The sequence below is a fragment of the Talaromyces marneffei genome, chromosome 1 (assembly GCF_009556855.1).
Source record: "Talaromyces marneffei chromosome 1, complete sequence".
Taxonomy (NCBI): Eukaryota; Fungi; Ascomycota; class Eurotiomycetes; order Eurotiales; family Trichocomaceae; genus Talaromyces; species Talaromyces marneffei.
This window is the reverse complement of record NC_072348.1, coordinates 4377791-4390572: the sequence shown is the minus strand read 5'-3', so window position 1 is coordinate 4390572 and position 12782 is coordinate 4377791. Positions and strand designations below refer to the sequence as shown.

Sequence of the window (12782 nt, the reverse complement as noted above, 5' to 3'; positions counted from 1 at the left end):
TCTACTAATCATCGGGGCGCACTGATCAATCAACAGCGTGCTCTTGCCCCGAAGCCCGTCTCGGTAATAATCATCGCTACATAGGCTTCATTAATTGACCCGTGGTCTCAGCCCCGGTGCAAATGTCCCGTGTGCATCGGCTCCATTAAGTTCTATTTTAGGTATTCATTAGAATTCTTTTGTTATCTGCAAATCCTGTAAGCTCGGGGTCTACTTATCTGAGCGATGGTCTCTGTATTACTCCCTACTCAGGAGTCAGTTGTTTGAAGAAAGCATCAATCCGCAACACCATCATGGCACCCGGAAAAGGTGGCTACAAACAGATCAATAAAGCACTCAATATCTGTGCCTTTGAAGATTATCTAGATGGGCAGCAAGCAACTCTACCACCGATACAGGATGTAGAGCAAATCAGTCCTCGTGTGATTCGTATACTTGGCCAAAATCCAGGAAAGGTACGGACCCCACCCGAAGAAATTGACTTGGATTATTCTGAACATTATTTAGTTTACACTCCAAGGAACGAATACATATATTGTTGGAACGGGCTCTGAGCGTCTCATCATAGACACTGGCCAGGGCATCCCGGACTGGGCCGAGCTTATCGCGAATACCCTGCTCGAAGAGAACTTCTCTCTCTCCCATGTTCTCTTAACGCACTGGCACGGGGACCACACAGGTGGTGTTCCTCATTTACTGAGATTATATCCCGATCTTGATTCGCGTATCTACAAGCACACCCCCAGCAAGGATCAGCAGCCTATCGTGGATGGCCAAGTGTTCAAGGTCGAAGGAGCGACGGTCAGAGCTGTGCACTCGCCAGGACATTCGACGGATCATATGTGTTTCATCTTAGAAGAGGAGGGAGCCATGTTCACCGGAGATAATGTTCTAGGCCATGGAACAACTGCCGTGGAACATCTAAATACCTGGATGCAAGCACTGGAGACAATGAGATCGCACAATTGCCAACAGGGATATCCCGCTCACGGGATAGTCATCCAGGACCTACAAAGTAGAATCACGGGACAGTTGGCGCAGAAGCGTCGCCGCGAAGGTCAAGTTCTGAAAGCGCTGCAGCAGAGCAAGATGAAAGAGAGGACAACACCTGGAGGGCGTGGTAAAGGCAGTGTCACGGTGAAGGAGTTGGTGACTGCCATGCATGGTAACAGTCTGGATGACAGTGTCAGAGAACTGGCTTTGGAGCCCTTCACCGAGGAGGTTCTACGCAAGCTGGCAGAAGATGGAAATGTGGCATTTGAGATCAGAGGTGGAGTCAAGAAGTGGTTTTCTATAGAGGACGTGTTATTTCAGTAAATACAGCACCTTCGGCGTTTTAAATTTGACCAATAATTCTCGATTTCAATTCCATTGATACTTATGCTCAATAGCACTATTCCATGCACATAGTACGCTGCAATTTTCAATCCTACTTCTCAATCTCTACTCGCACGTGGTGTTTAATTTTACATTCCGGGGCAATAGACACATGTAATTATATCGAAAACGAGAAAATTCTTACTCTAATGCTAACTCGACCGCTACCTATCGGTAGTACCGATACCCGCCATCGAAATTGAAGAAATAATATTTTCATTGGATTTTGTTTTCCTTTTCAGCACAAACGGAAATCAGTAACCAGCAAAGTGCTGTAACAAAGAATTTTAAACCACAAAAGCTTTGCATTGCATTTTTTTGGGCCTTGTCACGAATTGGATCATTCCTGGTAAGAGGCCCTGCTCCAAAAGATTAGTCTGATTAAAGTCAAAACTAATATTCGGTCATCTGCATTCCCCTTTTTCGTAAGTCAAGCAGGTAATAGCCTCTTAGGCATTGACTTTGTAAAGGCCCGAGACCCGAATAAGATCCGCCGAGGACATTCATCCCAGTTCCACCGGGTCAATAGTCTATGGCTACTATATCTATGGAGTTGTATCTAAGATATTGATAACGACCTCTTGTGTCATTGCCAAAATCCTTCCTACGTGCAAGAAGCAAGGGAACTAAACAGTGATGTTTTCCTTCTCGTCGTGGGCTCGCCCCACAGAAACTTACCACAGCAAGAGCTACGACCGTATCTCCAAACACCATGGCTTCGAGGGACAAGGCAAGACAGTCTTAGTCACGGGTGGCGCGAGTGGTGTTGGCTTCGCTATCTGCAAAGCCTTCGCAGGAGCTGGCGTTGCACGTATCGCCATTGTGTCGCGTTCAGCCGAGCCGCAGGAGAAAGCTCGGGATGAGCTTATCGCTGCCTGGCCAGCCACGGAAGTATTGGCATACCAAGGCTCTGTCACCGATAGCGCGCGCATGTCGGAGATTTTGCACCATCTCGGCACGGTGGATGTGCTTGTCATGGGCGTCGCCGCCGTCCATCAACGGGCTAAAGCGACCGGTATCAGCACAGAGGATGTTCAAACAGCTTTTAATACAAATGTAATTGCGACATTCAACCTGACCAAAGCCTATCTCGAAACACCTATGCCCGCGTCCGGCGGTAAGACAGTCATCAACATTTCATCCGCCGTGGCCCAGGTTTCGGATAAGCTGCGTTCCGCTTATGGGGCCAGCAAGGCTGCCGCGGCACAATTGATGCAGTGTTTCGCGGCCGAGAGAGAAAGCGATGCCGTGAGATTCTTCTCCTTTCATCCTGGGACCTTCTACACGCCGGTGGTTGCTGCACACTTCAAACGAGATGAAATCCCGTGGGACGAGCCGGAACTTCCCGCGGATTTTACATTGTGGCTTGCTGGGCCCGAAAGCAGCTTCTTGAATGGTCACTTTCTTTGGGCCCATTGGGATGTGGACGAACTGATCGCAATGAAGGACCGGCTGGCCGAGCGGACCACGTTGTTGACAATTGGACTGGTCATCTAAAGGGACAAAAACTAGTAGTGCTACTGTATGCGTATCGCAGAGCGAATAAGTGAGATGATACAGTTTATGTTAATTCTTGATGCAAGCTCAGCACCTAGGTATATTTTCAAGATTTATATGTTATATTGCACTACTCAGACACTAGATAAATAGATTATATCTGCTCGCAGTCAATTATCTTTCAAAATAACCTCACATGATCAATTGATGCCCATTATTACTACTAATATTCACTAAAATTCCGTCACTCTGACACATACGAAAGGTTGCAAACTCTCAGGCCCCTGGAAGGTTTTCAAACAAGTAATCCTCCCGCTTCAGGGCAGCTTCAATAATGTCCCAGTTCTGTTTTGTTCGCGAACCGCTGAGCCAATAATTACCCAGAGCATCTTTTCCAATAATAACAAACAATTCCATGGCCTTGCGTGGACTCTGAACAGCTTGCATGTACCGTGCTGTTACGGGTTTGTCTGTTGGGGTCATGGCTGCGGCCGAGAAATCGATGAGGTACAAGTTGGCTTTGGTCCAGTTGGAAAGGATCATGAAGTGCACTGTCACCGCGGGGTCAGATATAACTATACTTGCAACGATAGATAGATGCAAGCTGCCAACTTACTATTACTGTCACCGAACATTGGAGGTAGTTTGTTTTTAGTTGACTGCCGTACATAGGCAAAGTATGCCTCCGTCTGTGACAGAGACGATTGCTCTTTGAGAGCTTCCCGGGCCTTTTGAGCCGTGTATGCCAGGGACTTTCCTGTTATATCTCTGACAGGTAGTAAAGTGTTGAAGAAGGCGGCACAATTGGCAAGATACGGCTTGCCGAGAGGGAGGTAAGAGCCTTCAAGGACATTGCGGCAGGAGAATGTGCTTGCTATGGTGACCTGTATCGTAAGAAATTGAGGTAATTAGAATCTAGACCCAGTATAAATGTTTCTCTTTTCCCTCCCGAGGCCGCATCTGCGCCTTCGTATCATATTATATCATAAGAATAACTCACATTTCTGGTTGACGTCGGTGGTAGATGTGACAACCCCGCCTTTGCCAGCCAAGCAATTATAATGTCACCATCGGACACAAAAGGCTTCTCAGATCCGGTCTGGGTAGCAGCAAGTTCCTTCATGGCGGCATTGCGCTGCTTTTCCACAAAACCAGATGGCAAACACACGAGACGAGTCTCTGGAGTGCGCCAAGCAAGGTCTAGTATATTCTTTCTAACCCATTGCAGAAGCGCAAACGTGGAGAGTTTACGTTCGGCAAGCCTGTGAGTTGCAGAAACGTCCTTTCCCAGGCCAATGAATGGATCTTCGTGGAAGTCACAAGGACTAAGAATCTCATGTTCCCTACCCTGCAGCATGAGCAGCCATGCATCCATGATATCCTTTCTCGCGATACCATCTAAACCAGAATGATTGACGTGTGTGATGAGGATGGTTGCATCATTGAATGAGTAGATGTGGAGGCCGAAGACCGAACGATCTTTATAAAGATAGTCATCTAGCTTTTTTGGGCAATCCGACTCGTCCAAGAGAGGTTCGAAATCCTCAGTCGTTGCCACAACGGCGGGTGTGGTACTTGGTTTGGGAAAACGACTTGCAATTGGATGGTCTGCGATCGAAGTGGTGTGCTTAACGTGTGTAGTAGAGATGGCTGGCCGTGTCTCTGAAAACTCCGTGGGGATATGAAACTCGAGTTTTCCTTTCCCCTAAACCAGAACATGTCAACATACAACTCTCATACCCCCTGAATCTGGGAAATCTTACATTTTTCCTAACTCGAGCACTCATTTTCCGCCAACCAGGGCGCTGGGCCAAACGCTCAAGAGAATCCGACAGCTTCTCAGCATCTAGAACCGTGTCATAGACATACATATGGGTTATCACGTTGTTTGCCAGCAAGAGAGTATCGTCGAAAAATGGAAGTGAGACAACTTCATCACTCTCCACCTTGGGAGGTGGTGTAGGTTTTCGAGAAAACACGGAAAATGAAGCTGATTGATTGCCGTCGAACTTCTTTGCAGGACCGTGCGGACAAGACCAAGGCGTATTGTTAAAAGTTGACGGAATCCCATGAAGCTGTGAAAATCGTTTACCGCCATGTGGATGAAACCAAGGTGTATTGGAAAACCTTGATAGGGCCTGTGGGAATTTGGAGTTGTCTTTACCACCATGAGGATGAGACCAAGGCGCATTTGAGAACCCTGACTGAGCCTCTAGGAGCTTCGAGATCTTGTTACCGCCATGAGGATGAGACCAAGGCGTATCGGAAAAGACTGACTGAGCTCCTTTGAGCTTGCACGCATGATGGTGAAATGAATGTTTATTGTAGAGCATTGAAGGGCCCTCTTGGAGCTCCGAGAACTGTTTACAGGCGCGGAACGTATACCTATGCGTAAACATGGCTAAAAGATTGACTGCGGTCTCCCAAGAACTGAGAATTCCTACAAGCAAGAAGTGGATGCCTTCCTATCCTCACCATATGTAATGCCATCCGCGTGGAATTAAAGAGCATCTACACTCCGATTAGATAGTCATTGCTGCGGTTCAGTTCGGTGTATTTTCTCGGGCAATTCCAGCTGCACGGGAGAGACCCTGAATAGTACGGGGTATTCTTGACACGGAAAGGTTAAACGTTCCATGAAAGTCTTCTATTAGACCTAAAACGTAATACCATTGTACCAAAAAGGACGACCTTCAAGGAAAATTAGTTTTTTTGGGAATTTGCTAACCGTTCCATGTATTGTTAAACTAACCGTATACCTCCTACAAGCCAATACTGATGTAGATGGATTGCTTATTCGATGAACGAAAAATATAAACCACGATCAATGATAATTTTCTACCAACGGACTACAAAAATCAACGCTTATTGAAGTCTTATCGTTCCACTTCTACTAATTCTTTAATGGAGCAATAGTTCAGCGTAAAATGTATAGCATATAAGTCTAACAAGATGTAAGCTAAAGAAGAACCGATCTACATGGAAGAAAGCATGATGTTCGGGCTTATATAGAGCCTACATGCCATTTCACTGATAAAAAAAAAAGAAAAGGAAATAGTAGATAATTGGCTAAATGCTCTTAGGAAATTTGGATTCAAATAGCTAGAAAAACGATATGTAGCTGTTATGAAGGGCTTGGTGGCTCGTGTATTTGTCATAAATTTACCACATTTCGTCTGAAGCCATAATCGGGGTTCTAAGCACTACTATGTTCGTCAAGTTATACGTACTGAAACTCTTCTTGCATTGACGTCGCAAGCTGAGATATCCAATTTTAGAAATTCTATGGAATAAACGTCACACAGGGGCATCGCCAACAGCTATCAGACATGCTTCTCAATCAAGTCGTTTATACCAACTTATTTTTCCACGCAACGTGCTTGTGGTAAATATCGTGGCGAAAATTCTGCTTCAGCGCGTTCACTACGTCCTGTTGCAGTGGAAGGGTGGCCTGGATGGCGCAGATGGCGCAGAGACCGTTTTCGCGATCGAGAAACCAAGCGAGGGTAAACCCGCCTCCCCATGTCAAAGTATGTTTACCATACCAGCCCTGTGCTTCTTCCAGCGTCAACAAGGCGCCCAATCCGAATCCAACTTTCGTCTCGGGAGCAACGCCCATGCGAATAACGGTTCCAGATGGACTGTTCAACGCGGCTTGATGCGCTGCAGTCGCTTCTGGACTGAGGCGATGCAGGAACATACTGTCGACCGTCGCGCACTCGAGCAACTTACCATCGTTGGTAAGTAGAGAGTGCAGAATCTTGATATAATCTGTACCCATCATAAAGAGACCATGGCCACCAAAATCTCCACGGGTGTCATCGTATGTGAGTTTTCCGCCGAAAACTGCACGACCAAGGCCTTCTGGGTCGTCCGGATTAAGGTCGACAAGGCGGGCGCGTAGGTCTTCGCGGGTAACAGGAAGGAACTCGAAGTCTGTAATGCCGAGAGGATTGAATATTCGTTGTTGCATCCACTCGCTCAAGGTCATGCCGGTCACTCGCTCTACTACTCGACCCGCCCAATCAAGGCCAGGCCCGTATTTCCAACCACTACCGGGTTGATAGCTGAGCGGATGGTCAAAATACTCCTCCACCACTTTGCGGCCCTCTGCTCGCGAAGAGCCAAACTTTTCACGCCAACGACGAATCTGTGGATCTGAATACCAATAGCTCATGCCGGCACTGTGCGTGAGCAGCATCTCAAGCGTGATGGAACGCTCCTGCGCCTCAAACAGAGGTTTCTCCCCATCGGCGGCAAAACCGCGAAGTACTTGCTTTTCCCCGAGCTCGGGCATAATAGCCGACAAATCACCAGTCAAGGTCAACAGGCCATCCTCGACACATTGCAGAGCGGCGATGGTTGTTATCAGCTTGGTAGCTGAGGCCAGGCAGATAATATCATCCAGTCGCTGCGTCCGCTTCTCGCCTGAGAGCAGAGTACGCTCACCAAGCGCCTTTTCATAGACAAAACTATGTTCAGTATTCGTGGCGCATATAATGGCGCCTTTGATGCTCCCGGCATCAATGGCAGCTTGAAAGCTAGTCTCAATGTCTTCAACCATGATAGTCGAAATAATTGGAACCGGTCGTGGCGGTATTGAGCACGTCTGAGGAGAGAAAGTCTTTCACGATGGATGTTTTCTCTCGAATCAAGATGATGGACTATTTCACTTATCTATCCACCGCCGACGATTTAAGGCTTTCCCAACGTCCCGAATCTTTATTTCCGTACTTATCGGTCCTTTTAACTACCCGGGTGGCCTACTCCGCACTTCTTGTTCTTTCCCGAGACTGCCAGAGCACATGATGGTATTATTGTTATTGCTTCGACCTGGACATAGACAAGCACTATTCTGAAAGAAAATCTGATCATATGCGTAATATAAAGGTGGCGAGCAGATGTAAACAACGGTAGAAGAACAAAACATTTTGAATTGTCAGATACGTTCGCGTAATTTTATGGTATACACGACCGGCGAGACCCAATAATCCGTTCCAAGTGCGGTGTCATGATGCCAATGGGATGCCAAGATGATCCGTGCATTACATACAGTACGTACACATACAATAAATACACTTGACAAGGATTTCAGAATTATCTGATTTGCAGGCCATACGGCGTACGCAGCTGAACCCCTCCCAGAGAGACTCAAAAGCTACCGACATTTCATCGGCGGAGACACTCCATAATCCATACGGAGTACTCCGTACCGTGGTTAACGGTTCCATGATCCGTGACTGTATGGAGTACTCACTAATGAGTGTGGAAACTCTGACACTACCTTGCTGAATCGGCCCTGAAATGATCCGAGGGATCGATCGTGAAGCTAAAGAAATATGGTTTAGTTATGCACCGTATTGCGATATGGTATGAGGAGATCATTACGAGGCTTGTCAGATAACATTTTCCGTAAGTAAGCGACCCCGAAGTCCCAAAGGCAACACCCCGAACCAAGAGGCAGGCATTATATGTATGAACCCTACGGAGGCCCCCTCTCCGGAGCTGGTTCTTGCCTCTAGAGCACAGTGAATTGTCCTCGATCTTTCAATGCTCCGGTAAATCTTTTGCTCCGGTTGTCAGGTTGACCAAGGTGATTTTATTAGTACAATTGGTCACACAGACTCACAGGGATTAGATCCCAATCAGGATGCAGCTCGGCTGCAACGGACAACAAAAATCGTTGGATAAGGATATATGGCTACGTATATCCACTCTATCAGCGCGCTAAGAGTTTTTGCTGCTCTGTATGGCATAATATAATATATTTCAGGAGTTCAGGTTAGATTTATACTTTAGAGATTCGTATAAAGATAAGGCTTGGCTAGAAAATGTTGTTAAAGTGATGTTACAGTAGTTTGGTATTGTCGGTTCAGCACGGTCCCAGAACACGAAGCTGAGATTGGTGCTAGGCTAGTCCGGGAAGGCTACCTTTGAGCTCGAGACAATATGGTCAAATCGATTCCTACCTTATGAAGAATTGAAGTTCTTCATAAAACACACATATCTAATCGTTCCGGGATGTTGCAGAAAACGGGTGTTGTTTTAGGGCTTTGGCGCGGGAACGCGCGAATGTGCGCATGTGCAAGCTTTGGGATTGCTGGGAACAAACAAGCATTGATTTATAGCTTAGGGGGTCTGGGTCATGTTTAGAGATGGTTAGGGGGACTTTGAACTGATATTTAGAGGGTATTCGGGGGTGTTGCTTCGGGGTAAGTCTATAGGTTAAATCTTTTTTTAAAGTAATATTAAAGCAATATTATACATACTCCGTAGTCTTAATGTATACTAAAATGAAAAATTTTATCTTAGTGTGAAGCACCTAAATTTAAGTACGTACAGCATTTTGGCGCCCAGAACTTTGCTTCGTCCGTGCCAAATGCAAACTATGTGCTCCTCCCTACCCTGCAGTTGGGAGCCGGCCCAGCTTTGCCATTCGATTTTCAAGAGTAAATCCGTGATTGTGTGCAACTGCTAACAGGATGAATGCGAGGATATAGGTATCGACGTGACGCTACGGTGGCTGAGTTCCTGGGAACGAGGCTGCGAAACTCGCCAAGGAACTGGGACACTCCATACCGAGAAACGCTAGACAAACAAGCAATGACAAGAAAAGCCTTGCGAAAGAAGGAAAAACTGTGCCAAGGCGCTCAGAGGAGCACCAAAACAGAACACCAAAACAAAAGGAGAATTGAGATAGGTAGCCAAATCTGACCGCGTTTGTCATCGCTGCCGGAGCTCTCTGATGATACCCGCAGACAAAAAGCGTAGACTCCTGCGAACATCGCTTTCGACCGGCTCTAGAGTGTGCGGAGATAGTTGTGCCATTGCAGAGTCTCTGCCTTCATCCACAATGCTGTCTTCGGGCCTCTTGAACGTCGAGAGCTGGTTTGCTAATCTTTGCACGCGGTGCAGTTCGCTCAGGACAAGTTGAGCTGGCGTACGCTCTTCAGTAAGCAGTCCGGTGAAGTCTTCAGTACTGCTGCTGCATTCTGTGCGCGCCGCCACTGAGTACTTCTCTATAATCTTTAGGATAATCATTGATATGATAGTGAATAAAAAGCTATCGCCGCTACATGACGGACAGGACATGATGCTGTGCACTGTTTCGATGCTGTGCTTGTTTTTAGCTAGGAGGTCTGGCGTTTGGATCTGGCTTCCACCATCTTCCACCCCCGTCACACATAGAGTCTTGAGGAGATCCAAGCTAATGGTTAAGCAGCCGCACGACGAAATCTGAGTAACCGGTGGTGCTATGCTCGAGGCTCGGGATGGTGGCAGAAGTTGTGAATATAAGGAACTGGATGAGTTCGCAGATGATGTCGCGTCCAGGGAGGATGATATGGTGTCGGTCAGATCCAGAGCTATATTGCCGCTGAGCAAGGGTGACACATCAAATGGGTTGTCGGTTGATGGCATTGTGAAGCATATGTCGCTGAATTTAAACCCCAAGTCATCTTGCCAGGAAGTCATGATACGGTCTCCCAGCAGAAGAGTTGAAAAGACATCGGAGGCATCTAGAATACCATCTCTCTCGAATGAAATCGGTGCGGTAGGGATATTGGAGTCCACGGGTGTTGTAGGGCTGGGGTTTGGGGGCGTTGGCATTACGGAAGAGACGCTCAACAAAATCTTGTCGTGATTCCCTTTGTCACTCTTCGGGGAGGCTTGGGCTTTATTGTTCACACTCCTTCGACCTGGACGTCTTGTAGAAAAATACTGGCATTGAATGCCACGCTCCTCGCATCTGGAGCAAGATGGCTTCTGCTTGGGGCATCGAACTTTGGACCGCGCGCAAGCGTGACAACTGTCTCGTAGCTTGGAGGTGGGTTTTGCTCCTGCGGTGGAGGTTGGCACGCTATCGACTTGCATGTTTGATGATTCCGATTCCAACATAATGTATAGTCTTCAACGTTTCTAAGCTGTTAACTATTGAATTACGATAGCAACAGTTCAACTTATACGTCTAACATATGATCTATATCGATAGATATATACAACGAAGTACTGTCTTCCTCCGCATTAGCGCATTAGCTTATCGTATATTTTGGCCCCATCACCCTTCGAATAATCCTTCTTCGCTATAGTAGTATGCATATTAGTTTGGGGCGAGACGACCTCGAATGCAGGCTAAGGGCTTACCTAAGAGCTAACTCTTGGCTGATATTATTAGAGACGTTCCGTAGCGGGTCGAACAAGTTCTCTAACCGCTTGTATGGGGTCTAGTAACTTTAGTTGGCTAGATGTACAAACTCAAATACGCCAAGGCAGGATGTTTGATATACCTCGCCGTCTCCGACCATAACACGATGCTGTTGTGTACGTACAATTATTGTTATCAACCAATCATTCTACCAGTTCCGGCCAAACATCTCTAATAATACATTTGACTCACTTATCTATTATGTGAGTTTTGGTGTAGACTTGGCATCAATAGCGGCAAAATATGGATATCTGTAAAGGCCCCGTAGGGCCAGAATGGTCGCACAGTGGGACTACAGTGGGCTGTGAGATGACACCACCGTAGTGCTAAGTACGAATTACGAATGGGGTCACCTTACGAGCCTGGGCAGGTTACAAAAAATCGACTTCGTACGAGAAAAATGACAGTGCCATGACAGTGATATGACAGATAAAATCACGGTAAGAGGACTGTAGTATCACCAAAATGAGGCCTCGTACGGAGGATTGTAAGCCCAGATTGTATGCGTGTCAACTGGCAGATTTGGTCACCCTGGATCGACAAGGCGCATTCGATTTTTCACGTCTCTCCTGGTAAATCCTGATGTCGAGGAGTTTCGTCATGTATCTATAACGACAGCGAATGCTTTCCAGGTTTGACGGCTCCCCAGCTACGTTCGTCTATATTCAACTGTGTAAGAGGCACCTGTACTGCGCCTCCTTTGATTTGTCCATCGTAGATCTAACCTTCACGTAAGAGTCGGTAAGACGATAATTATGCTTTCAAATTTAATCATCTGACGTGGGGGCTGGATTTGTATCTTCTCTATTTTAGTATGCATTAGTGTGATTCTTAATTCTGAAGAGACCAATTGGTCACCTATACCGTGCATGTCATGGACCCGGATCCACCTTCGTTATAGCAGCAGTGCGTCAAGATACGTTAGGCTTAATTGAACCTCGTACAGGCTCGTGATGTTCGTCGTCAAAGATAACTTGAGTAGCAAGCCTTAAACATAACGAAGATAGAAGAGCAGCCTTGAGTCAGAATGGCCTACTGACTCTCGCTGTTGTATGCAAGCAACTTATATCAAAGAGCTATAAAGAATAAGTATATTTATATAGACCATAGGCCCTACAACTTTCCCTACACTTCAGTATATATTTAATAACTAATTATTCTTCATTCGATATAGAGCTGGGTAGATTGCCAACGTTTTTCTTGGCGGGGCTTTGGGTCCAACGCAGCCCAAGAACGACGCAAACGAGAACGCAACCTGGACCCGCCAGGTCGACCAATCCAACCCAGCCCAATAACCCGAAGCTGGGCCCAACACACAAGGTAAGGTTGGCTCGGGTTCGGCTTCGGTTCTGGTTAAACCCGACCCACAGCCCGGCTCGAAGTCCGGGCTACGGGGCATTGATTCCATCGTCGAAAGCTTACACAGTAGTGCTCGCATCACCAACTCGGGCTAATTTGCTGTGGGCTGTTGGGTCTGTTGGGTGACTCCGATCGGCTCAATTCTAGAAACGGACAAAACTACAAAACGGCAAGCCTCATGTACGTAGTACGTAAATCCGTGCCCACAGTAGGTCAAGCGTTGACAGATCTTAGGGCTAGGGCTCAGCCACAGTAGCCCTAACTAACCAACGGCTTCTCTTTATGAGCGTAGCATCGTATCGTTTGTATCTTGCAGTCGCCAGTCTGAGCATCGTATCTTTGACAT

The 12782-nt window shown here is 46.8% G+C and overlaps 5 protein-coding genes across 5 annotated transcripts; 2 read left to right on the top strand and 3 right to left on the bottom strand.

Annotated features, from left to right (window-relative positions):
- Positions 1-293: 293 nt before the first annotated feature.
- EYB26_001618 (uncharacterized protein) lies at positions 294-1317 on the top strand (the record flags this gene model as incomplete). Its single annotated transcript, XM_054260927.1, has 2 exons — positions 294-455; positions 508-1317. The coding sequence occupies 2 exons, from the start codon at positions 294-296 to the stop codon at positions 1315-1317; spliced, it is 972 nt and encodes a 323-aa protein (XP_054116902.1).
- Positions 1318-2013: 696 nt separating this feature from the next.
- EYB26_001617 (uncharacterized protein) lies at positions 2014-2874 on the top strand (the record flags this gene model as incomplete). Its single annotated transcript, XM_054260926.1, has 1 exon — positions 2014-2874. One exon carries the CDS (start codon positions 2014-2016, stop codon positions 2872-2874), a length of 861 nt encoding a protein of 286 aa, XP_054116901.1.
- A 276-nt stretch (positions 2875-3150) lies between these two features.
- Positions 3151-5273, bottom strand: EYB26_001616 (uncharacterized protein; the record flags this gene model as incomplete). Its single annotated transcript, XM_054260925.1, has 4 exons — positions 3151-3425; positions 3491-3758; positions 3875-4579; positions 4638-5273. The coding sequence occupies 4 exons, from the start codon at positions 5271-5273 to the stop codon at positions 3151-3153; spliced, it is 1884 nt and encodes a 627-aa protein (XP_054116900.1).
- A 950-nt stretch (positions 5274-6223) lies between these two features.
- Positions 6224-7438, bottom strand: EYB26_001615 (uncharacterized protein; the record flags this gene model as incomplete). Its single annotated transcript, XM_054260924.1, has 1 exon — positions 6224-7438. The coding sequence occupies one exon, from the start codon at positions 7436-7438 to the stop codon at positions 6224-6226; it is 1215 nt and encodes a 404-aa protein (XP_054116899.1).
- Positions 7439-9597: 2159 nt separating this feature from the next.
- Positions 9598-10770, bottom strand: EYB26_001614 (uncharacterized protein; the record flags this gene model as incomplete). The annotated part of the gene is made up of 1 exon (XM_054260923.1): positions 9598-10770. The coding sequence occupies one exon, from the start codon at positions 10768-10770 to the stop codon at positions 9598-9600; it is 1173 nt and encodes a 390-aa protein (XP_054116898.1).
- Between the last annotated feature and the right edge of the window lie 2012 nt (positions 10771-12782).